The sequence below is a fragment of the Folsomia candida genome, unplaced genomic scaffold, assembly GCF_002217175.1.
Source record: "Folsomia candida strain VU population unplaced genomic scaffold, ASM221717v1 Fcan01_Sc002, whole genome shotgun sequence".
Classification (NCBI taxonomy): Eukaryota; Metazoa; Arthropoda; class Collembola; order Entomobryomorpha; family Isotomidae; genus Folsomia; species Folsomia candida.
The window spans coordinates 16,730,002-16,752,686 of NW_019091194.1; the positions used below are offsets into that span (position 1 = coordinate 16,730,002).

The window sequence follows — 22,685 nt, forward strand, 5'->3', positions numbered from 1 at the left end:
GTGGATTCAGAGAGGAGTAATTATGCATGGACTTTCTGCCCCAGCCAACCGCCACCAACCAACTTGCTCCCTGTCGTTAGGCTAGCTCCTCTCGTGAAAAGAAAGTTGCTGCATCCCCAGAAATATTATTATTTATAATAACCACTATTAAATATTAGTTAAATAAATTGCCAACCTTTGAGTATGGGTTCCTCCAAGAAGCACAAGGAGAAGGACAAGGACAAGGTGAGAGATCGGGAGGAGAAAAAGTCACGTCATCGAGGGGACGAGGACGACTCTTTGTCGAAAAGTTCAAAGAGAAAGCACCGGTCGAGGTCAAAAAGCCCATCGTCCCCACCACACGCATACGGGGACGATTCCCCCCCAGCGGGCAAGGATAAGGAGCGCGGTCGCAAGAGGAAGCACAAGGAGAAGAGGAGACATGGAGGAGGGGACTCGGAAGGTGAGAGGATTTATGGAGATTTCTATTATTCCTTCGACTATTTTTATTATTATGCAATTACGTTTAGAGGGTTGATCTTCGTTACATTTATGCGTCCCATTCTTTCTTGCTGTTCAACTTAGTATAAAAACAGTTTAATTCTGAATTTCTTTAAATTGTTACAGGACTTGAATGCGGATTACTGGGGAAAGAATTCGAGTTTCATTACCCGGTGGACCTCCTACTGCCCTGTCACTTTCTCCTTACTTGAAATTCTTTCCCCAGTTCTTTGGATCTTCAGATGGTAAGTGTAATACCAAAGCCAAAGGTCGAGAAGCCTTACAGTTTAGTGTATTGCATTCAGAGACTGGTCAATCCCGGATTAAGGATTAGGGATTGAGATTAGGATTGGGGATTAATTAATCCTCAATCTCAATCTTTAATCCCAAGTTCTAAAATTTTAATCCTTAATCCCTAATCCCCAATCCCTCTGTCAACTTTAATCCTAAAGTGGGATTAGAATGGGATTAAAATGGGATTAAATTTACAATGACTGAAAAATCGAAAAGCCAAACTTCTCTTAAGATCGCTCCTTTTCCAAAATTGATTGCATTTCGTTCATTTTTTTCACATATTTAAAATACTACAAATCATTTTGCAAAACTACTCGTAACGTGGTATCCTCAATGCACAATGCAACATTGACGTGGGCTTATAAAGAAATGTCAGTGCTCTTCCAAAATCTGGTCAAAGTTTTTCGTTAAAAATAGTACCTAGAGTAAAATTAGCATCTTTCCCGTATATAATTTTTAGTGCAAAAAATATTTAATTGTTAAAAATTTTATTACTAAACGATCTAATTTTGCATGGGAAATGTTCTTAAAACATATTTCTTGTTCCGAAGTCCAGATTCATTTAATTAATTTAAAAATCTGTCATAATGAAATTTAATGCAAACAATTAATCCAGGACTAAATTAATTCCCAATCCCAGAAAACTACCCAAAATTTAATCCCATATTAATCCCAATCCCAGATTAAATTCAATCCCTAATCCTAATCCTTAATCCCAAAATTTGAAAATTAATCCTTAATCCTCAATCTCAATCCCAAGATTTTAAAATTTAATCCTCAATCTTAATCCTTAATCCCGATATCTTTAATCCGCCAGTCTCTGATTGCATTGCATCTTACATATTTTATAGCTTATAAAGTACATAGTTTATAGATTTTGAAAATTATAATCGACACTTTGCGATGCTAAATTGTGACATGTTTTGGTTATTTCAGATTCTGACGTCCCATTGTCCAAAGCATCCAGACATGAAGAAAGGTCACCGTCTCCTATCGAGAAACCTTCAGGAGATGGATCGGTTCTTTCCATTCACGAGACGAATAAACTTCGAGCGAAACTGGGATTGAAACCTCTTCAAGTAGATTCCGGACCCCCACCAAGGCCACAACCTCCACCCCAGAAAAGGTCAGGCAAGCCAGAGGATGTGGAAGAGGGTGAAGCAGAAGAGGAGTTTGACGAAGAAACACTTCGCCGTATTCGTGCAGAAAGAGAAAAGGAAGGCGAAACGTTCTGGAAAGAAACACAAGAATTTGTTCACGCCCCAGCTGAAAATTTAACTGCAAGGCTCAAGTCGGACAAATTGAAGGATAAACTGACTACTATGAAAGAAAAGCGCAAGTTGGAGACCAAAATGTTACAATCCAAAGGATTGGCTGACTCGGATGAGGATGATGATGCCCATGCTTGGGTTTTGAAACAGAAAACATTGGCTGAACAAAAGGCTCTAGCAGCAAAAAGGGTACGCATCATACTCATTATAAATTTCTAATTCGCGATTGAATCCAGTATTAAATCCAAATAACACAAGTTGTAGTGTCATTTGGCTACATCTTATAATAACTTTTGATATGGTTCATTCTACTAGGCAAAGGAACTTGATGAGCTGGACACAGAGTTTGGACTTGGAGAAGTGGTTGAAACTGCATTTGTTAAACATAAAAACAAAGCTTACACAGAGAAGGATTTGAAAGGAATGAAAGTTTTGCACGATCAGGTAAGTAATAATAGTTAATTAGGTATTTAATTATAGCATTCAAATTCCGCCTTTGGAATTCAATTGCGTCATGTTTCCAATTATTTTATATATAGTCTCGAATTCAAGACGGTGGTCAAGTGATCTTGACATTGAAGGATAAAGGTGTGCTGGACGAGGAAGATGATACGCTGGTGAATGTCAATATGCTTGATGATGAGCGATATGACAAGGTATATATATATATATATATATCACACGAAATTATAATAAGCTTGTAACATTTACATGCATCTAATATGTATGTGTTACAGAATGTCAAAAATAAACAATTACGACCAGAATTACATGGGTACAATGCCCTCGATGAAATTGAATACGACGAGTCTGGAAGCTTAAAAACAAAAAGTCTTCTTGGGAAATATGATGAAGAAATTGGAGGACCGGAGCGACAGAGCTTCGTAATCGGGCAAAATATTTCAGAAGAAGCCAGAAAAGCACAAATACGAGAGAAAATGAAGAGAGCAGATAAAATATTAGAGTCAGTGGACAGTGTTTCTTTAAAAGTGATGTCAGATTTTTATTCACCTGAGGAAATGGTTTCCTTCAAGAAGCCAAAAAAGAAGGTTTGTAAAGAAAAACACTTAATTGGTTGGCGTTTCTTAACATATCATTTTTTATTCAGGTAAGGAAAGTACGAAAAGTTCTCCGTGCTGATGATTTGCTGAAATTGGATGCGGATGGAAACAAAGCACCAGCCGGCGTTATCAACCAACGCGACTTGGGATCGCGTAATAAAAAATCACATGCTGCTACAGCAGTGAAAGAAGAACCAATGGATATGGAAATTGATTTAGAAATTGACGACTTTGCAGTTCGTAAGTGAATACAAAATAGTACCGAATATCAAAGATGCTACTACATATGTACTATATTAGAAGCATTTGAAACATGTCATGCAAATTTTATATTTACAGCTACTGAGGTTGATATATCAGATGTCAAATTGGAGGATGAAGCTGACATTGACTTTCAACGCGCATTGCACAAGGCCAGGAAAATGAAACAAAAGCAACTGGCCAAGCCCAAACCTAAGGCTAATGTGAGTACAAGTCGACATATACATATTGTGCTGTGATAAAAATTACTTGTATGTTTCGTTTGATAATTTTGGATTAGTTGCTCATGTGTTTTTAATGAAATTAATAGGTTGGAGAATTACTATTGCGAGAACTGGAAATAGCCAGTGAAGCAGAGAAATCAGATGCAGGATCTATTGTTCTGCACGCTACTGCTGAATTTTGTCGTACTTTGGGTGATATTCCAAGTGTTGATGCAGGGGACTTATACGGGGACGAGGAAATGGTATCAAACCACAAATGTTGAATTATTTTATTTTAACCATCTATCTACTTATGCTTATTGTGAATCGGGGTATGCTTTTTTGTAGGATTTTGAGCAAGAAGAAAAGTATCAATCTGTGTCTGAGGAACGGGGAGCTTGGAATGAAGTCGATATTGGTACGATTTTTAAGTCTTAGTTTACAATATGATTTATTAAAAACCAACGTTATATCAAACTTTTAACTGTGTTAAACATTCATTGTGTTGCAGACGAGACACCAGTGGACATTACCCGTATACCCGATCAAGAGGAAGTAACAATCTTGGAGCAGGAGCCTGATGTTGGCGTTGGTCTTGCCGGTGCCTTGAAACTGGCTCACAAGAAAGGATTCTTAGAACAAGAGAAAGTAAAGCGAGTTGGAGCTACGACAATGAAACATCTTGAAGCCAAGCATTACACTATTGAAGACAAGAACTATGAAGAGGAAAGAGTTAGCAAGCGAGACATGTACTTTGGTCCTACGTCCGATTTCAGAGAAAAAGACGGTTATAAGCCCGAAGTGAAGTTGGAATATAATGACGAGGATGGGAAACCAATTTCAGCAAAGGAAGCTTTTCGTTTATTGTCGCACAAATTCCACGGAAAAGGTTCTGGTAAGAATAAGATTGATAAAAAACGCAAAAAGAACGAGCAGGAGAAGCTTATGCAACACATGAACTCTACGGATACTCCATTGAGGACCGTCGAACTTTTGCAACAAAAACAAAAGGAAACTCATTCAGCATATTTGATCTTATCTGGAAGCAAGGCCCATGATATGCTTCGTAAAAGTAAACGTTGAGTAATGTTCGGGAGAGTTTCTTAGTTTGAAGTTTTTTTAAAAATATGTATGATATGATAGTAATACAAAATTAAATGAATACTACTATTGAATAATAATATGCGTGTGTAGTATGTGTATTTTATTTGGTTCTTAACATGACTTACAAATGTGCAAACCCCATCATCACAGCCTCATATAAGCAGTCGTAATAAATTAACCTAGAGATGAGAGGAAGATTGGAATTTCAGTATCAAATTCAATTAGTTCCTCCACAAGGAGCACACGAAAAAGTTGGTATTGGTTCTCCACAATCTTCATTATTCTCGCCTTGATTAGCGAAACATTTTTGCGCTCCTGGTGCGCACTTGTGCTGATTCCCCTCCGTGTAAGTGATGCTACAAGGCTGAACGTAAACGGTGACAGGCTCTTGTGGACCACAGGGCTCCATTTGTTGATTGCATTTTTGGTCGGGCTGCGGACAATAGTTTGTGTTCTCATCCTCTGTTTGTCGAGGGTGTTGAGGGCAAGCTTTGTTCTCGTTGCAACAGCAACAGACGGCAGGCAAGGAACACTTGATGTTGGGACATACGTCGTCCAAAAAGGCTCGATAATTTACGCACAGGATTTTCATGGGTGGTTTCGGTTCCACCCATTTCATGACGCACTGAAATCAGTTAAATAATTAGGAATATCAAGTCACTTAAAAATACTCCGAGGATATTATACATACTTGATTAGCTGCAGGCTTTGTAATTGGGGCAGCATTCATTTCCCAGTCCAAGAATTTTAGAAATTGACAGTAATCAACACGGTTGCACAAATCATCGTCCGGTGCAGGGAACCTTTACAGAGAAACCCTTATAATATGCATACGATTGATATACTACACACTAATTTAATATGCTAGAAAATTATTTATAGAGTTCTCATACTTGTCCACCATGTAATCCAACAATTCCTTGAAAAGTGGCAATTTTGCTCCTTTCAACGTAGCTCTTAGCGTCTCTCTGTCAACTCGCCCAGTCCGACAAGGGTCGTGATACCGTAGGGTATATTCAACTCTGGCTAAGAGTGTCCTGTCAAAGTGGAATCGCCTCAGTTCCGTTTGCGCCACGGCTCTGCAAGAGAGAGAGAGAAAGAAAATTACTATCTGTATGTACTCAATTACGAGAATGTCCACATAATTTGTTTTTAAATATTGGATCATGTAATTACTGAAGGGTTTGAAAATCAGTTCCGGGAGGTTCACTTTTGGCAGCATAGCATCGAGTTAGCGTCAAAAGTTCATGTTCACTCAGGCCGCATTTTGAAATTTGAAGCAAAAGGGATCGAAAGTTCCTGGTATCCATCACCCCTTGAAGGCAAGTATCATGCTCGGAAAAGCATTTCAGGACGTCTTCTCCTTGCAAAGGCCCAATCGCTTCTCGGAATTTTTCCAGACAAACGCAAATGTTGGCGTGGGGAAACTGAACGGGAATAGAAACATAAACACTATTATTTGCAGTCATATTTACTTGGACTTGCACCATGTATGTCTCCAGTTATTATACATAAACAGACTAACGAGGTGCTTGTTGGCTTCCATGTAGCATAAAGAAAATTCATCAGCATCAATCAACTGAAAACTGTATCCATTGATGTTTATAATGTTGCCAACATAGAGGTCTTTAGGCGCATAGAATTCTGGGTCGTTGCCAATTTCTGGTTGATGACCAGGTTTCTTGACGCGATTTCGAAGCAGAAAATTCCCCTTTGGCAATCCTAGCAAATTAAAAATTGCATGCACACAGCCGTTAGTTTTTTAATAATGTTTATTATTGAACTACTGACTAATACTTAGAAAGCGTCATACATTACGCATTACACACATTTTATACGCACCTGAGTTTGGATGTTCTTTTTCAAATACTTGGATAGTATCATCGCTCATGTAGTAGTTGATGACGAACCGACGCGACTTATTTACCCCTTGCAAGGCATTATGAAACTTGGCTTCAAAGCGAATAATGTCTCTGGAAAATGACACCTTTTTAAAAATAGTGCTGATGGATATAGTGTGTGTAGTAATAAATAGGATAGTTGTTTGGTCACTTTTCAAATTCTGCTTGCTTGCGGTAATCTTTTACATGAGCTTTCATTTCCAGGCTCTTCCACATCCCGAGATCATCTTCCTGACCCCAACCTAAATATGGAGGTGGTTTGGGAGCCGGAATTTCCCGTTCTAGTGCTTCATTTAACTGCAAGGGCGTAAAATCCTCTAGATAAGTAACAAGTAGTTCATGGTTAATTTGGACCACACTGCAGTTCACGCAATTAATTATGTATGTATTAATATGATTGAACTGACCAACTTGGTATCGGTCTTTATAATATTGCTTAGTAAACTCGTCGCATGTTGTCAAGATGAACGGGCGTCCATAAACATTTAAGACAGCTCCAATTGACAAATCATTGTCTTTGTAAAAGTCACTGTCATTTGAAGAACTTCCCAAATTGTCCACCATAAAGTGTGCCTTTTTATTTTTGGTTCCATACATTGACCCAAAAACGTTGAGAATTGTCAAAGGGGTCTTTTCTCCCGGAAGTCCAACCAAGTTTTCAGGGTTCTGTAATATAAAATCAAATTAAATCACAAAAGAAATGTCAACCAAAAATGAGCCAAGCAACAATAACCAGTTCATACTTTCGTACTTAATATTTACTACAGTGTGTATACGTACCTTTGGAATTTTGCTTCGCCGAAGAAATAATGGGTACGCTTCATATCCAGAGTTAGGGCGCAATATCTCCCGGATTTCCATTGTGTCATCGCCCAAAAAGTAGTGGATGATAAACTGTCGAAGGTCTCCATACAATTTACAGCGGTCGTCCCAATACGACCAAAATCTGAGAACATGATCAGAATGACGGATAAACGGCCCACGCGTATCAACAACGTGGTGTGGCTTCCTAGCAAACTGGCTCGTCTTTCTCTGTAATTAAATTTAAAAAATGGTTACCAACTTAATTTCTTAATTTAGTAGTTATACTAAATAGGGTACACGATATGTTTTTATTATCTTCTTACATCAACGAGTTTCTCTGTAGCAGGGTCCACGGGAAGTTCCATATTATGCGGCACTGAAATTCCGAGCCGATTGAGAAATTTTCGAGTGAAGCCATCACAGCCGCAAATGAAAAACACTTTTCCATACAAAGTGACTTCGCAGCCAACGTTGAAGTGCTCCAGGGTAAAGTATTGGCCCTCGCAAGGCGACGGAAGTGGTATCCGGTGGCGTCGAACAATCTGTCCTTGCGGAATTCCCGAATTGTGAGTTTTTGGCTCAATCACTTGTACAGTGTCATCCTCCAAGAAAAAATAGAGTTTACACTGGTGAATCCGATAATTTTCCATCCCTGACTCTGGGATAGGCTCTTGATAATATGTATCGAATGTTAGGACCTGTTAAACGTCAGATCATGATTTTAGTCAAAAGCCACTTTTCATAGTTTATCCATGCATATACTCGTATACATGTGTACATATTTGATATTATTCACTCTGTCTATCAGTACATAGTAAGATTTGTAGCAATGCTTACTTTCTTGTCAAACTCCAACCACGTAGGCTTTCTGGACATTCCGTGACCTCGGGGAAAGACGGAATGGTCAGGTCCTGTCCTGACAGGGGCCCACGGTGGTGGCAAAATACCTCCAATTCCAGGTCGTGTGCGTGGTTCGGGAGTATCCAATCCTATCCCAGCTCTTGGTCGATACCCTTCGACCTCACTAATTATTCGGACATCTTGGTTGAACCCCCAATGACCTGGTCTTTGGAAACGGTCCGCTCCAACCTGTTGTGAACATACATATCCATACTCATTTTTGTATTCAGTGCATTCTAAAAAATCATACACTGTGTGAAGGGCTTACATTCAAATTGAAGCTGTATCCTGGAAGACATGGCAAACTCTTGGCCAGAGCTCGATCCAACTGACCTCCTTGGTATGTAGTTTGAAAATTCATGCTTCTGCAATACAGAAGAAGCAAGGTGACAGTTAATAATTAGTAGTTGGTAGCAAGTAAATTAACCCTTTTATCTAGGACAACCTTATTAGTTTTGTTCACCTCAGTTTGTGGAAGAATTATGCATCGATTTCTGAGCGTCACTAGATAAAAGTCAATGTTTTGTCAATAATTTCCACCTCGCCGTCTCCTTGTGCTGTAAAAAAGACAATTGAAAAGTCGAGGACTTACTTTTGCAAGGATATTCACATTTCATTCCTCTGGTAACCCTAAATTATCATGATTTTCATGATGAGAGAGTTTTGCATAAGTCCACTTGCACATGTTCATGCAGGCATAAGAGGACAGACTGTTGTTGAAAACTTCAATTTTCTCGGCCACCCCCACACCGATCTGCACCAAACTTGGTGGGTGGGGTCTCCATGCTGGTGAGGAAGATGTGGTGTGGTCAGAAAGTTGGGGTTTGGTGGGGGGGTTGAGCAAAAAGGTGTAAAGTTGGGGCCGGGTGGGCTCGAACGGAGGGTGAGGGATAAATAGGAGTAAAATCCTTATGTCAAATGGCTGGGAGTTGTGGCGCACTCCTGTAATCGAGCTACTTCGAGGCCGGTGTGTGTGGATGGCTTGAGTCGGGGAACAACTGGGTGGTGGTTGGTTACGTTGATTGGGGGCCCTAGCTGAGCTGCGAGTCAATATGGTTGCACGAGAGGAGTCTTGTGTATCCAGGTTGGTTGAGGATTGCCGAATCGGGCCAGGGGTGAAAACCAGCAGCTCAAAGGCAACGCTTTCAGTAGCAGCGGGATGACTCCTGAGAGTGCCTCCATCATTCAGCCTCGACAATATAGTCAGACCACAAACCAAATTTTTTGCATCTTTCTTTCATGCAACTTTTTTATTTTTGCCTCAAGTTTTGCATAAGAAATAATTTATTGTATTTCTCTATTACATGATGAAATCATTCATTTAAAATACCAAATTTTTGCATCTCAACCTATGAACCATTCACTAGTCGGTCACACCAACTTTCATGATGCAGCCAGCTCAACTTTACATTTTCATGTCATGAATTTAATAGATTTTTTAGTGGATCAAAAAACAAGACGGATTTAAAATTTTGGTTAATCAAAGTTGATAAAAAACGAATATGGTCTTTATTTCATAAAAATATACAACTCTTCTCTATATTCAAGTTACTGTCAAAATTTATAAAACAATTGTGAAGTCTGCTTAAATTTAAACTAAAACTTGACCTCTGAGGCATTCAACATTTCCTCCATGTTTGCATTTGGATGGGCTCGTTGAATATGTGTCTTTAAAGACCCTTTGGCTACAGTTTTAAAGGGACAACTTGTACAGACGAAGGGTCTCTCCGTGCAGTGCGTATACTTGTGAACATCGAGGGAGTTTTTCTGATTAAAGGTACAACTGCAAATGTCACACTTGAAGGGCTTGATCCCTGTATGGACCGTCATGTGACGATTGCGAAGAGAAGGCTTTGCGAATATCTTGTCGCATATTGGACATTGTTTGTTGTTCGTAGGCTGAGGTTGAGAGACCATCACAACGTTGTTATCTTTGGCATCGCCTCCATTATCATTACTCCCATTACTTATTTCTTTAGTTGTTGTTATCATTGAGCCATCTTTGATGTTGCTATTAGGTAATGACGATGATGACGATGATGAAATTGCTGTTGAGGTGGACGATAGCATTGGGGAATTATTGACAACAACATTGTTTGAGCTAAAGTGAGCGAGTCCGATCAAATTGTTGTTTGCAGGAATAAGTGTTTCCAAATCAGACATTGACACAATTGAGGTAAGCGAAGTTTGTTGTACTTGATGATTTTGTGTGACAACAGTTGATGAGGATTGCTTCACTTCAATATCCATGTTCTGCTGCATGCCTTGCTGATTTTCAACAATATCTGAGTCGGTGTGAATTGTAACTCCAGGTCCGATAAGGTTAACGTTACTCAGATCCGCAGCGGTGATAATCTGGTTGGTGTGTGGAGCTACAAATATTACACTTCCAAGACTTTGAAGTAATTCTTCGCTGATTTGAAGCGTACTAAGATCTAGGCCTCCCAAATGAATATTTTGAACTTGTGAGCCATCCATTGAGACTTGAAGACTTCCTATTATTTGAACAGGGTCTTGCATAGTAGATGATGATGAACCTTGATGAACGACGCTTTGTTGTTGTTCTAGTGTATTTACTGTGTATATTGTGTGGTGATCTTCATGGTTGACTTGGTGTTGTTGAGATTGTGGGTTATCAACAGACCCAGAAATTTCGAGTTTCTCCTTGATAGTTTGTACCGGTGGAAGTATGGAAGTAGGAAGTTTGCGAGCTCCAATATTTTTATTAAACTCTTTGGACGTCTTGAAGTGTGACGAAATGTGGGCTTTGCGATGTCCTGAAGTGCGAAATGTGCGTTCGCAGTGCATACATTTATATGGTCTCGATCCGGTGTGTAGCCGAAGATGCACACGCAAACTACTTTTCGTTGAAAACAGATTGTTACAGACATGGCAGGCGACTGTCTTTCCCCCTTCATGTGTCCTCATATGAGCTTCTCTCGTTGACTTGACACGAAATGCTTTTCCACACGCAGTACATCTATTAAACATAGAATTGGAAAAATTCAGATAGAAAAAAAACAATAAGTATGATCGAATAACTGAGATTTTCATTTTACCTAAACGGCTTCTCCCCAGTGTGAATTCTTGTATGGCGAACTAAATCAGACCTGCAGATAAACATACGAAAATTCTCAGTGTTGTAAAACCCAATGCAAAGCTAAGTTAAAGCATCCGACAAACAATGTTTATTACCGTTTTTTAAATCCTCTTCCACAATGCGTGCAGATATTCATTTTTCCCTTTTCTAACTCGCCAAAATTATTCAGTAGCAGCTCTGTCATATTCACTTGCACTTCTGTTGAGGCTGCGGTTTGCATCTCATTGTATATTTGTTGTGATATTGGACGAGAACTGTCTCGAATTTTGCTGATTTCATCATCACAGTCCTCTGAAGTAATAACAGTTTGAACAGTTTCCACATGAAGAGGAATATCTGATTCGTCATCATTATTTTTGTCGCCAGGATTATGATTAGCGTCTTCTACTCTGACAAATGTAGCAGGTTGAGTGAAAACCGTAGGACGCGTATCTGTATGTACGGCTGATGATGATGTAGTAATTAGGGAAGACAACGACACTACTGGTAAATCAATGTGGGTGGATCCATGCTAAGAAAGGATGAATAAAAGTAATTGTATTAGCTATTGTACTTACGAATAATTCAAAAGTAAAAAAATAAGTGGTATCACCTGCAGCGTAAAGATAGAATTTTCGAACGATTGGGCATCTGCGAGTGATATATGAGTCACAGCGTCGTCAATGGATGAAACGGAATAATGAATAAGAGGTTGAGAAGTTCTGCTGTTGCGATCATCTCCAAAATGCACACTGCTGTTGTTCATATGAACCACATTAGATGACATACTGTAGATTTTCTTTTCTTGATGCAAAAGGTTGTCTGACAAATCTCCCGTGATGCATTCATAGGTTGTTGAGGGCAAGGAACTTTTATTTGGAGGCAGAACTGGTTCAAACAGTTTGGTACGACCATCTGGTTCGACATTTCGGTTTGGGATGTTAGACGCCCCTGAATAAGATAGAAAAAATGATAAATATTATAAATAATATGTGTAATAACTGCATAATATACATAAAATGATTATTTAATTTATTCAATTGTCGCTTTTGAGATAATTCATACATTCACCTGTTCTGGAAAAAGTGTGACCATTTCCCTCGGAAATGTTTTCTTCCTCGTTACTTGCTAAATCATCATCTTCTTTTTGCTGGTGAGCTTGATTTACGCTAATCTGTTCAGCACCGTTGTTGTTATCGTTTGTGTTGTTGACTTGATTCTTGTCAGGATCCCTTTTGGTATGGAGAGCAACGAATTCACTTCGATGCGTCTTAATGTGTTTTCTACAAGCTACACTAGTTTTGAAACCCTTGTGGCAGTATGGGCAAATGAATGACCTCTCTTCTCTGTGAGTCGCCATGTGTCGAGTTAAACTCCCATTTGTAGTAAAGGACAATTGACATTCTTTACATTTGTATGCACGCACTCCTTCATGGGTTTTGATATGATTCTTCAATACACCACTAGATATGAAGCTTCTGCAATTGCACAAGAAGTTGAAAACATTATTTCGTACAACTAAATAGGAATACAAATAACGACCAATCAACAATAAAATATATATTATACTAAGATAACATAAATGATGGCAAACAAACCTAAAACATTGGAAACATTGATACGGTCTTTCGCCAGTGTGTGACCGCTGATGCTGTTTCAAATGGGAGGATTTTTTAAATCCAGAAGGACACATGGAACAACGATAAGGACGACATTTGGGGTCCTGACCAGCCTCTTGTGTAACAACTGACTGGATAGATCGACTAGGGACAGGTATTAACCCAGCGGAGGTAATTTTTAACGGGTCCGAAAGGTCAATTTTAGGTCCAGTGTCACCGATACGCAAAAGACGTCTTTTCCCAGTTAATCCTTGAGAATTCCGGGAATGCACTCTCATGTGAACCCTACGTTGAGATGATGTTCTAAACCATTTGTGACAAGAAATGCAGGAAAAAGGTTTGGCACCCGTGTGTCTGAAAATATGATAAAAATTCAAAATAAAATTTTACTCAAAGGGAAATACATAAATGCTTCATCGTGTTATGGTCATCGTGATTTGAAATGCAAAAAAAACAATTAATCAACTCACACTCGCTCATGTGCTCGAAGAGAAGTTAAGACAGTAAATTTTTTATGACAATCTCGACATTCCCAGTCTTTTTGGTCGGCATGTGTCTTCATGTGGATGGATAATGTCGATTTCACTGAAAATGATTTCCTACAAATTGTGCACTATCACATATCACAGAAAATCAGTTACTAATCTCAAGACAAATTATTAAAATATATATGTACACACGTATTAAAACTCATTGACACTTACGACATATGGTCGCTCTTGGGTATGAATTCGAATGTGACGTATTAAATCCGACGGTTTCTTGAATGACTTGTTGCAATCATATGGACAAAGATGAAACTTGTCTTGACCCACTCGCTTAACTTTAACGTTATACGCTGTTCGTGGAATTCCAGCAGCCTCATGTATCACACTGACCTCGGAAATGGTAGGCAGAGTATCATAAGAAATGTTTGTCACTGGATTAAAAACTAATTGTTGTTCTTTAGCTTCCAGCGACCCAGACGATGATGCCGAGATCAATGAAGGGAGGATTGGCGGCATCCCAATAAACATAACTCTAGGCGAATCTGTATTGTCATCAATGAGTTCACCACTGGGCTGTTTTGTCTTCTGTTATACAATTATACAATTTACAAATAATACATCATGCATTAAATTATTTTAGTATGCTCAGTCTATGCGCCCTTACTGAATGAACTTTGGCAATGTGGGTGTTCAAACTCGCCAATTTCTTGAATACGCAAGAACAGTCTTCACATTCGAAGCATTTTTCTCCATTTCCTGGGTGAATATGGACTTTTAAAACATGGGCACGGAGATTACCACGTTGACTAAATTGACAATTACAAAGATGACAAGTATGGCTGCAAACAAAAAAAAATATTTAGGCCTATGTAATGCTAAAAAAATCCAGCAAACAAATAATAATTACGGCTATACTGTACTTACGGTTTCAGCTTTTCATGCATTGATAATATGTGACTGTCTAGTGTGTTCTTTTGGTTGAAACTCCGGCCACATTGGTTGCACTGTCACAACGAACAATGGTCATAATAATTATAATTAAATAACATTGTTAGTAAGTACTTATCATTTATTAATACCGAATAAGGCTTTTCTCCAGTGTGAATCCTCATGTGCCTGGTAAGTTGACTAGGTTTTTCAAACCGCTTGGAACATATAGAACAATGCAACTTTTTCTTGTCCTTGATTCTTGATGATCTACTAGCAGCACTAGGTTCGTGACTCTCCTGGTTATCTGTAGTCTCTGTCAAGCCAGTCTTGACCTGCGGTTGAACAACGGGTCGTTTTCTCCTAGGGTTTAGAAGTTTCAATTGGTTCCGGACGGCAGAATGTTCTTTGGAATGACACTAAACATATTTAAATTTTAATAAATTTTTAATTGGATTATATACTTATGTACAACCACAAGCTTACTCTATATCGTCCCTGTTTTGGATATGCCCAATATAAACTTACTCTTAAAAGTGAAGCAGAAGCAAAAGAAGTTCCACATAGTTTACACCTATAAATCAAAGAGATGGTGGTCTTGTGCTCCTCTAAAAAACATCCACAGAGAGACAGTAAATTAATTCCAAATAATTAGTGAAAATAGTTATAAATATTAGTATTTAACTTTATTATTATTTTACCTAGATGAGTATCTAGTCGTGCTTTTGTAGCAAATTCATCCCCGCATTCCGGACACACTTGATTTTCTTCTTTTTCATGAACTCGAACATGGCTTCTTAAACTTGCCAACCTTGAAAATTTTGCAGGACATATTTGACACTCCAGACATCCCGAGATCTCTGCTTCGTGTATACTTTCGTGAAGTTTCAAATTAATTTCAAAGTTAAATGACATTGAACACAGTAAGCACTGAAATGCTTTGGCGTCTAAATGTTCTGACTTGTGACGTTTGAAATGAGACCATGAAATTAACACCTTATCACATTCCTGACACTTATAGGGTCCTCTATTTATTGGTTCTGCCGTCGACAATTCTGTGAAACATTCTGGCTGCTGATTTTCAATTTCCGTCCCATTGCTAGGAGGTTTGTTGCTGTCATTATTAATACCGCTACTTCCCTGTTGTGTTGCTATATTTCCAGAAATGTCGTTATAATTTGAATTAATCTCTGTTGTTGAAATCAACTTGGAGATGGACGCAGTCGTCGTTGTAATACTTCCCCTTAATGATGATGACGATAATGACGACAAGGTTTTAATGGAATTGTTCGGATTCGTTAAGTTTACGGACGATAAGGTTTGTATAATTAGTGGCGGTGGCTCTGTAGAACCAGATGTTTCACTCAGATTTGACGATGATACTTTGTACATCTTATTATTCTCACTTAGAGGCATCAAAGGTACCTAGAATAGATTGACCATATTAATTGGTTAAATAAATATGAGTGTATCCGTCGTACATCATTTTTTTAACTTACGGCGGACTGGACTTGTCCTGCTACTGGCAAAAGACCTCGGTGTCGTGACGGTGCTCCCACAACAGCCTGCTGCTGTTCTATCTGAACACCACCAAGAAGAGCAGCAAACTGAGCAGGGTCCAGAACAAGTGCTCCATTGTGGTCCAGGATCCCTTTGAATATGACTTGACCACTTTGCTCAAGGTTATCGAAAAAGGACGGAGCAATTCCAGAGTCGATCACTGCACCTACTGACGACTCGTTCAAAAAAGTTCCTGTTGGGACTTGCTGTATTTCAAACGTCACATTTGATGACGATGACGACGAGTTACCCCCGCCTGCTAATTGTATGGTTGAAGTTGTCACATTATGGTGTTGTTTATTCTGGGGGTCATTTTTCATTGCCACGATCTCGTAGTCGCTGGAATGACGGCCAGAGTGGTCCGTGCTCACAAAATGTTGTTCCATTAGGCTAAATAATTCTATATTTAAAACAGTATTTCTGTAATTATTTTTAGTTTCCAATAATTTCCAGTTATTATTTTTTAATTCTGATTCAGATTCTGAAATTCGGAATGTATTATTTTTTTACCTTGTGAAGTTCAAAAGTGTAGTGTGTTTTACATAAAGCTCAGCTGTGATTTTATGTTGATATTATAATGTAATAAACACGGTGTAAGTAACCCATAAAACACATGTCTTATTCATTCAGATAATTAGTCTACATTGTAGACTCTACAATCAGCCGAGTTGCATTTGGCATTAACCACAGCGTACGCGTGCAATGTTCCCCGAATGGCTGAGCGCCAGACAACACAAACAGAAGGAGGGAAGAAAGGAGCCGACATCTCTCCAGACTCAGATAATTATTGCAAGTTTTAATTCAATCGTATTAAATAAAATAGCGCAAGACCATGAAGGAAATTACAGAAGATGACAGCGACATGATGCATGACAATAATGGAGAGAAGGAGGAAGGAGATTTTCCCGTCTCGAGCAAAGCTATTCGAAAGATTATATTGACTCATAAAGGTACCCATCCAGAATCTGGATTCCAGATGACTGAACAATTTCATACTAAATAGTTATAACTTTAATTAGACTATTTGAAACGCAGGTGTTTTAGACATTGGCTGGGAAAACATTTCGCAGGTGACTTTAAGTCATCCCAAAAGTGAAAAAATGTGTACATATTTTGTTGATACAAGAACCCCGTCTTCGGAAGAGTTAAATTCGGCTCCATTTATTTTTGAAGTAATGACGATGGAACAAGATACTAGGTGGGTAGTTAAACGATGTAAAAGATTTGGTCCTTCAATTTTAGCTGATAAAATTCAAAATCAAAATTCATGTATGCAGGAGTTGGTTTATTGACGACCAAGTTATTTCCGATGGGAATATTTATGTTTGCACTCCGATGGATCCGTTATTCATGGTACTGCCTGCATTGTTGAAGGTATAATACATTAACGTGCATATGTATGTCAAGTAAATGAGTTGAAATAAAATCATTAAAAATCATTATTAATTTGCACATTGCAGACAACTCGGGCTATGCAAATTAAGGACCATTTGCTTGAAATCATTAAAGAACCGAAAGTTATTGATGCCGTATTTTCACGTTTATCTACTTCAAATCAGCTCGAAAATATTTCTAATAAAATTGGTAATTTTAACGTCTAATAATAATAATAGTAAATTATCAAGTGTTACATTAATTATGGACTCAAAATGTTTTGTTTTTTTAGTTTGTGACGATATAATTGCGTATAAATTTATTGAAGATAAGGCGTTGAAGTGGTTAAAGTCTAAGGTACATAATACGTCAGAATTTTTAAAGTCTGAGGACATTACAGGGTCTGAGGCATCTGTTTCTTCAAATTTCACAAAAAGTGTCACCACTGAGACAAAAGAGTGAGCATCAAACGTCAAACATGTTTTATTTGAAAAATTCAAATCCAGTACAAGATTTTACCTTTTTTTCTTTTATAGGGAGGAATACACTAGATACGCATCGGAGATTATTGGAGAATACTTGCCAGATAATTTGAAGAAGAAACTATTTGAAAGTCTTGGATTGCCATTTGTTCAAGAAAAGGTGGTCACTAAACGAAAAAGTGAGTTGGAAACGGATCGTTCAAACAACAAAAAGTTAAAAGTGGCTGATGTAAATGGAGAATGTGTTCAACCTACCGAAGATTATGGCACCTCGTCACCATCAAACATCAACAATCCGGTCAGCATTACTTTGATTATGGAACCATTTATTTATTGCTGTTGCACAGTGCCTATAATTACATATATATCTTTTGCAGAAACTGAAAGCCAAGGACAAGGAACTGCAAAAGGCTGCTAAAGGGACACATTCATTATTTAAATTCTTCGCTGCTAAACCCAAGTAGTTATGATTATGTATGATTAGTTATATGGTTTTTAGATGATATATGCAAGTATGATTCCTTTGTTGGGTGGGTTTGAAACTTTTCAAAACTACTTTGTAATATGTAATTTAAGACACGTTTATGTTTCTTTACTAAAGTGTGTCCTGAAACACTTATCGTTGTTATGTTTATCTCTTTAAAAGTGATGCCCATACCCCATAACGCGTTTTTATTAGTATCCATGCTGCGTATCCCATCCCATTCATGTCCGTCCTTGTTCCACAAACGGAGCGGATGACCAGACTGATGAAATCTAGGCCATGGAGGAAGTCATAATAAAATTGGAGCTTGACACTTTGATAAACTGCCGTGATTTGCCCATCGTGTTTTGTGTGAATAATCCCCATGAATTTATTCCGCTTTTGACTGAATTCTCCCCTTTATGCAAATTAGTTATCACAGATATATATGTACTATTTCATTAAACTCATCCTTATATTAACGAAAATCAGACTGAAAGTTTGCACAAACCTTGAAGTAATAAATAAATATTCATGTATTTTATCCACATGAAGCATGAGAAAATGCACTTTTGTGGATTATCGACAAACATGGAGCCTTTTACTTGTGCTCACGGCCACTTGAATGAAAAGATGACAGCAAGTAAATCAATGTCATAAAATGATACTCTTTGTTTTGTTGTCCCTACTTACATACATAATACGTACTAGGTATTTGTATATAACATGTGGCATTAATCGTGGTAGATAACTGTAAAAGAGTTTGTAACATCACACAATAGCAAAATTCTGTCGTCAGGTCATGGACGCCTCAAGTCATGATGAATGGCCATGAAATTTTCTTACCTGGACATACATATTGATCAACCTACATATTTCCTTTTGTCTCTTTCAAAGATGAAACAATGCAATAAAACTCTCCTTTCGAGGGAAACGACAAGAAAATAGAGGGACTCATTATTCTATTCTGCAAACAGATTTATCTAGTTTCCCATAATGAATAACTATTGACTGAATACAAATTGATTATGACAAGACAATTTATATGAAGAGCTGGACACAAAAGCCATGCATCTAATTGTTGCCGTATGATCAAGTCGTTGGCGAAAGTAAAACTTATCTCACATTTCCCACAGAGTCTTTTTTATCGTCATCGTCTCCACCTAATGATCGCTTGTTTAAAAGTAGCTCTTGCTAAAATTTCTGTGTTTGGTAAAGAAAAGCATGTACTTTTCTCAATAGGTATGCATGGCCTTTATATATATATGACGCATATATACCTACACACACATGAATAAACGCATAACTACAAATACCCAAATACCGTTGCGTGCAATAGTTTTTACATAGTTTGCAAAACTTTCTTTAGCAATTCAATGATACATGCAAATGTTCTATGTTTGTCAACAAGTATTTCTGGCATTATTGAAGTTTTGTCAGGAGAAAAGCAATGTCATGTCACATGTGGACTTGTGACAGGAAAATGTCTAGTAATTTTGCTTGACATCTGCAAAAAGTCGGTCAAGGGAATGACTGAAAATGGCACCCTAAGTTTTGTTGTGGTTAAAATATTTATTTTGCACATATATACACGTGGCATGGAATTGGTTTACAAATTCATTTTGTCCACGCATTCGTATTTTCTTTTTGTACACAACTTTTTTTGGGATGTGTGCCAGACGCCTTTAAATATGTACATGAATGCGACCATACTTCCTGTGCAGTTGTGGATTTATTCAGTTTAGCCAGGATTTTATTCTAATCCAAACATTTTAACTTGCTTACATATATACTAAATTAGACAATAGCTTTCGTACTAATCGACTGAAAATGAGGAGGAGAGGTTCACCATGCAATCTCAGATTTTGATACCCTTTGGATATTTTGTAGTCCGAGATGAGTGAGTGTAGAAAAGTGAAGAAAGGTTTTACTCCATGGCCCGTTTGCGCGCGCCACACCCCTTCAAAGGCCTTATAACCACTAAATTGGGTTTTTGATGAAGGTTTGAACAGGTGAGAACAGGAATTTTTTAGCGTTTTTGGCCCTTTTGAGTGGGTGTGGTGGGCGTAAACGTGGCCATGGAGTAAAACCACCTTGAGATTTTAGTAGGCTCATAGTCAGCTAGTACTACAAAATATCAACTACAACATGAAAATCTGGTACTGTCAACCTCGCAACCTCCAAAGTCCAGTACCTCCCAATCGTTTATACATAAATGCACTTTGCGAAATAAACACAGAGCGTAATTTAATGTCTCTTTTGGTAGCACACATTTCTCCCTTTTTATTTGAAAAGCAATCCAATTTGTGGGAGTAATAAAATTTTATCGGAAAGCCCATGCCAGCTACTACACGGAATAATTATAGACCACTTTAATGCGTTCATACAGAGAGAGAACGATTCGAGGTCACTGCTATTAAATTTCTTCTTTAGTGCAGTTTAATATAGTTCAGTTAGTTCAGCCAGTCTTTCATTTGCACATAAAACCATCAAATGCATCAAAATTGTAATAATAATATTTTATTGGTTGCCCTTTTTGTAAGAATGAAATTTTTATGCTATTTCTATCGTCATATAGGAAACACTCTTTCACCCGGACTTCATTGATTGACTTCATTGATTTTAATGGAAGAAATCAACCTTATTGGTTTGGTGGGCCCATTCTTTGATGGCTTTCTACTGCTCAATATTTTTTAGACTTGAAAAATAAACATTGACAACCTTTGCCTAGTTCGATTTAGTTTACAGATAATACTGCATAATTTAGCCCTTAATCAGCATTAATTTCTTGCGACCGTATGTAGGTTTGAGTTCTGCTTGCATACTTCCCCTTCGTTTAAAAACATTCAGTGTGTTTTTAGTTTGCATATACATATTTGCATGCATTATAAATAAGCCGAGGTGGATCGAAAATTATTTCAGTTTTGGTTTTACTCTAGACCAATGACAACCGTCCAAATAGTAAATCCAACTCACGACCCCACAAGTTTACTTTATGGTAAAAATCTAGTGTCATCATAAATTTAACAAACAAAGGGGGATACAGAACACGAGATTATTTTCATTGGATGGTCATTATTGGTTGACTTTCATGTTAAGGTTGCGAGTGTATCCAATTGTGCTTTGTAAGCCTGGTCAGAACTAATTCACATACATAAATGTCTGCATGAATCAAGATCTAAAGTTGAGTGGATTTCTACAATCTCTACAATATATGTAAGCCTTTTTAGTTGAATTGAATTGAATTTCATCATTAGAGTTGGTGAACATTAGCCAATAAGCTCTCTCTTCGTATGCATAATAACTCAGCCACCGTATAAGCCATTTTCAAAGTCATGGGAATCCCAACTTTTCAATTACAATAGAAAACTCATTTGCAAAACGTGACGTTGTTCGTCACAATTCTCATTTCGGGTCGACAAACTTGCACTTTAACCTCAAGTGTAGTTCTGCTCAAGAGCGTCGAGTGAGACGGTTGTTAATCAACCCCACGTCGACATCGACATTCAGCCAGTGAGCATATCGAGCCGTACGACAAAAACATACAGCAACCACTCCTGTAACTGGAACTGTATCCGGATTCAGCTCTTGGTTGAGAGAGTGAAGAAAAACAAGGTGAAAATTCTGATGTATCTGCGACAATCAAACATTCGACAGCAAACAAGGAGCTCATGTACGGAATATGTAATTACCAATTCGACAAGGGAACAGCGTAAATCGAAGGGAATAGGAAACATGTCCGTGAATGGTTCTAAATAATGTAGCAGGCACAGGTCACTCACTACTTTCTCCCCGGCGTCGTCGTTCCTTTACATCACTCGAAAATCAACTCTGTCCACTTCGTCTACTCACTTTTAGCATTGCTTTAAATGTTGAATGGGTAAGATAGAAATGTGTGAAGTGTGATTCGATTTCACGATCCACTCCGTTATGGTCGTTTGAAAAGTCAAAGTTGAGGGTGTCCATGCAAAGACATATCGACTCCAAAGTAGACTTTTGCTATATGCGAGTAATTATAAAGAGTACTGATTAAAGGAGGGTCGAGAGTGGCTGCGTGGTACGCTAATTTGTATACATGCATAATATGCAACATTATTAACATTCCTTGCAATTGTTCTCATTGGTGCTCATGGCTTGTTGGAGGACAAAGAGAATACCTTTGTGGGTGAGATAAGAGAGAGAAAGGTGGTACGAAACCCCTGGTAAATGAGAGACGACTGTGTGCACCTCACCTGACTATCCAGCTAACCTCACACACATGTACCACACACGTATCGGTATTTGTGTGAGACTTTCCGCCGTGACTTTCCCCATCATCGGTCAGTCCATCGGGCGTAAAGCACTAGTGACTTTTATCCATGCAGCCATTCTTAATAAAGGGGGCGGCTGGCGAGAGTGACTGCAATGGCTGCAC

At 38.2% G+C, this 22,685-nt stretch overlaps 4 protein-coding genes across 6 annotated transcripts; 2 read left to right on the plus strand and 2 right to left on the minus strand.

The window, feature by feature from the left end:
* The first annotated feature begins 57 nt into the window (after nucleotides 1–57).
* On the plus strand, nucleotides 58–4,751 carry LOC110843034 (U4/U6.U5 tri-snRNP-associated protein 1). 2 transcript variants are annotated; one of them, XM_035847261.1, is made up of 11 exons: nucleotides 301–442; nucleotides 607–725; nucleotides 1,711–2,234; nucleotides 2,361–2,489; nucleotides 2,585–2,701; nucleotides 2,783–3,094; nucleotides 3,154–3,346; nucleotides 3,446–3,570; nucleotides 3,678–3,833; nucleotides 3,919–3,988; nucleotides 4,082–4,751. In XM_035847261.1, exons 2-11 carry the CDS (start codon nucleotides 614–616, stop codon nucleotides 4,651–4,653), a joined length of 2,310 nt encoding a protein of 769 aa, XP_035703154.1. In that variant the 5' UTR covers nucleotides 301–442; nucleotides 607–613; the 3' UTR covers nucleotides 4,654–4,751. The 2 variants fall into 2 exon arrangements, with proteins under 2 accessions (XP_021944636.1, XP_035703154.1); XM_022088944.2 differs by lacking the exon at nucleotides 607–725 and having other exon boundaries at nucleotides 58–442.
* On the minus strand, nucleotides 4,740–8,640 carry LOC110843537 (EF-hand domain-containing family member C2). Its single transcript, XM_035847655.1, has 12 exons — nucleotides 8,548–8,640; nucleotides 8,217–8,468; nucleotides 7,703–8,077; nucleotides 7,356–7,607; nucleotides 6,983–7,241; nucleotides 6,727–6,892; nucleotides 6,517–6,647; nucleotides 6,200–6,396; nucleotides 5,851–6,101; nucleotides 5,568–5,753; nucleotides 5,366–5,477; nucleotides 4,740–5,299 (listed from the first exon to the last, which is right to left on the minus strand). The coding sequence occupies exons 1-12, from the start codon at nucleotides 8,638–8,640 to the stop codon at nucleotides 4,892–4,894; spliced, it is 2,682 nt and encodes an 893-aa protein (XP_035703548.1). The 3' UTR covers nucleotides 4,740–4,891.
* A 1,109-nt stretch (nucleotides 8,641–9,749) lies between these two features.
* LOC110843621 (zinc finger protein 236) lies at nucleotides 9,750–16,603 on the minus strand. The gene is made up of 15 exons (XM_022089604.2): nucleotides 16,463–16,603; nucleotides 15,892–16,352; nucleotides 15,094–15,817; nucleotides 14,921–15,000; nucleotides 14,545–14,811; nucleotides 14,390–14,469; nucleotides 14,130–14,304; nucleotides 13,682–14,050; nucleotides 13,448–13,590; nucleotides 12,957–13,331; nucleotides 12,430–12,836; nucleotides 11,972–12,309; nucleotides 11,475–11,890; nucleotides 11,339–11,389; nucleotides 9,750–11,259 (listed from the first exon to the last, which is right to left on the minus strand). The coding sequence occupies exons 2-15, from the start codon at nucleotides 16,336–16,338 to the stop codon at nucleotides 9,876–9,878; spliced, it is 5,256 nt and encodes a 1,751-aa protein (XP_021945296.1). The 5' UTR covers nucleotides 16,339–16,352; nucleotides 16,463–16,603; the 3' UTR covers nucleotides 9,750–9,875.
* A 72-nt stretch (nucleotides 16,604–16,675) lies between these two features.
* Nucleotides 16,676–18,840, plus strand: LOC110843636 (ribonuclease H2 subunit B). Of its 2 annotated transcripts, none has more exons than XM_035847473.1 (7): nucleotides 16,676–16,902; nucleotides 16,988–17,150; nucleotides 17,230–17,326; nucleotides 17,413–17,536; nucleotides 17,727–17,784; nucleotides 17,863–18,106; nucleotides 18,186–18,840. In XM_035847473.1, exons 1-7 carry the CDS (start codon nucleotides 16,785–16,787, stop codon nucleotides 18,270–18,272), a joined length of 891 nt encoding a protein of 296 aa, XP_035703366.1. In that variant the 5' UTR covers nucleotides 16,676–16,784; the 3' UTR covers nucleotides 18,273–18,840. The 2 variants fall into 2 exon arrangements, with proteins under 2 accessions (XP_035703366.1, XP_021945314.1); XM_022089622.2 differs by having other exon boundaries at nucleotides 16,677–16,902; nucleotides 17,619–17,784.
* Nucleotides 18,841–22,685: the final 3,845 nt, after the last annotated feature.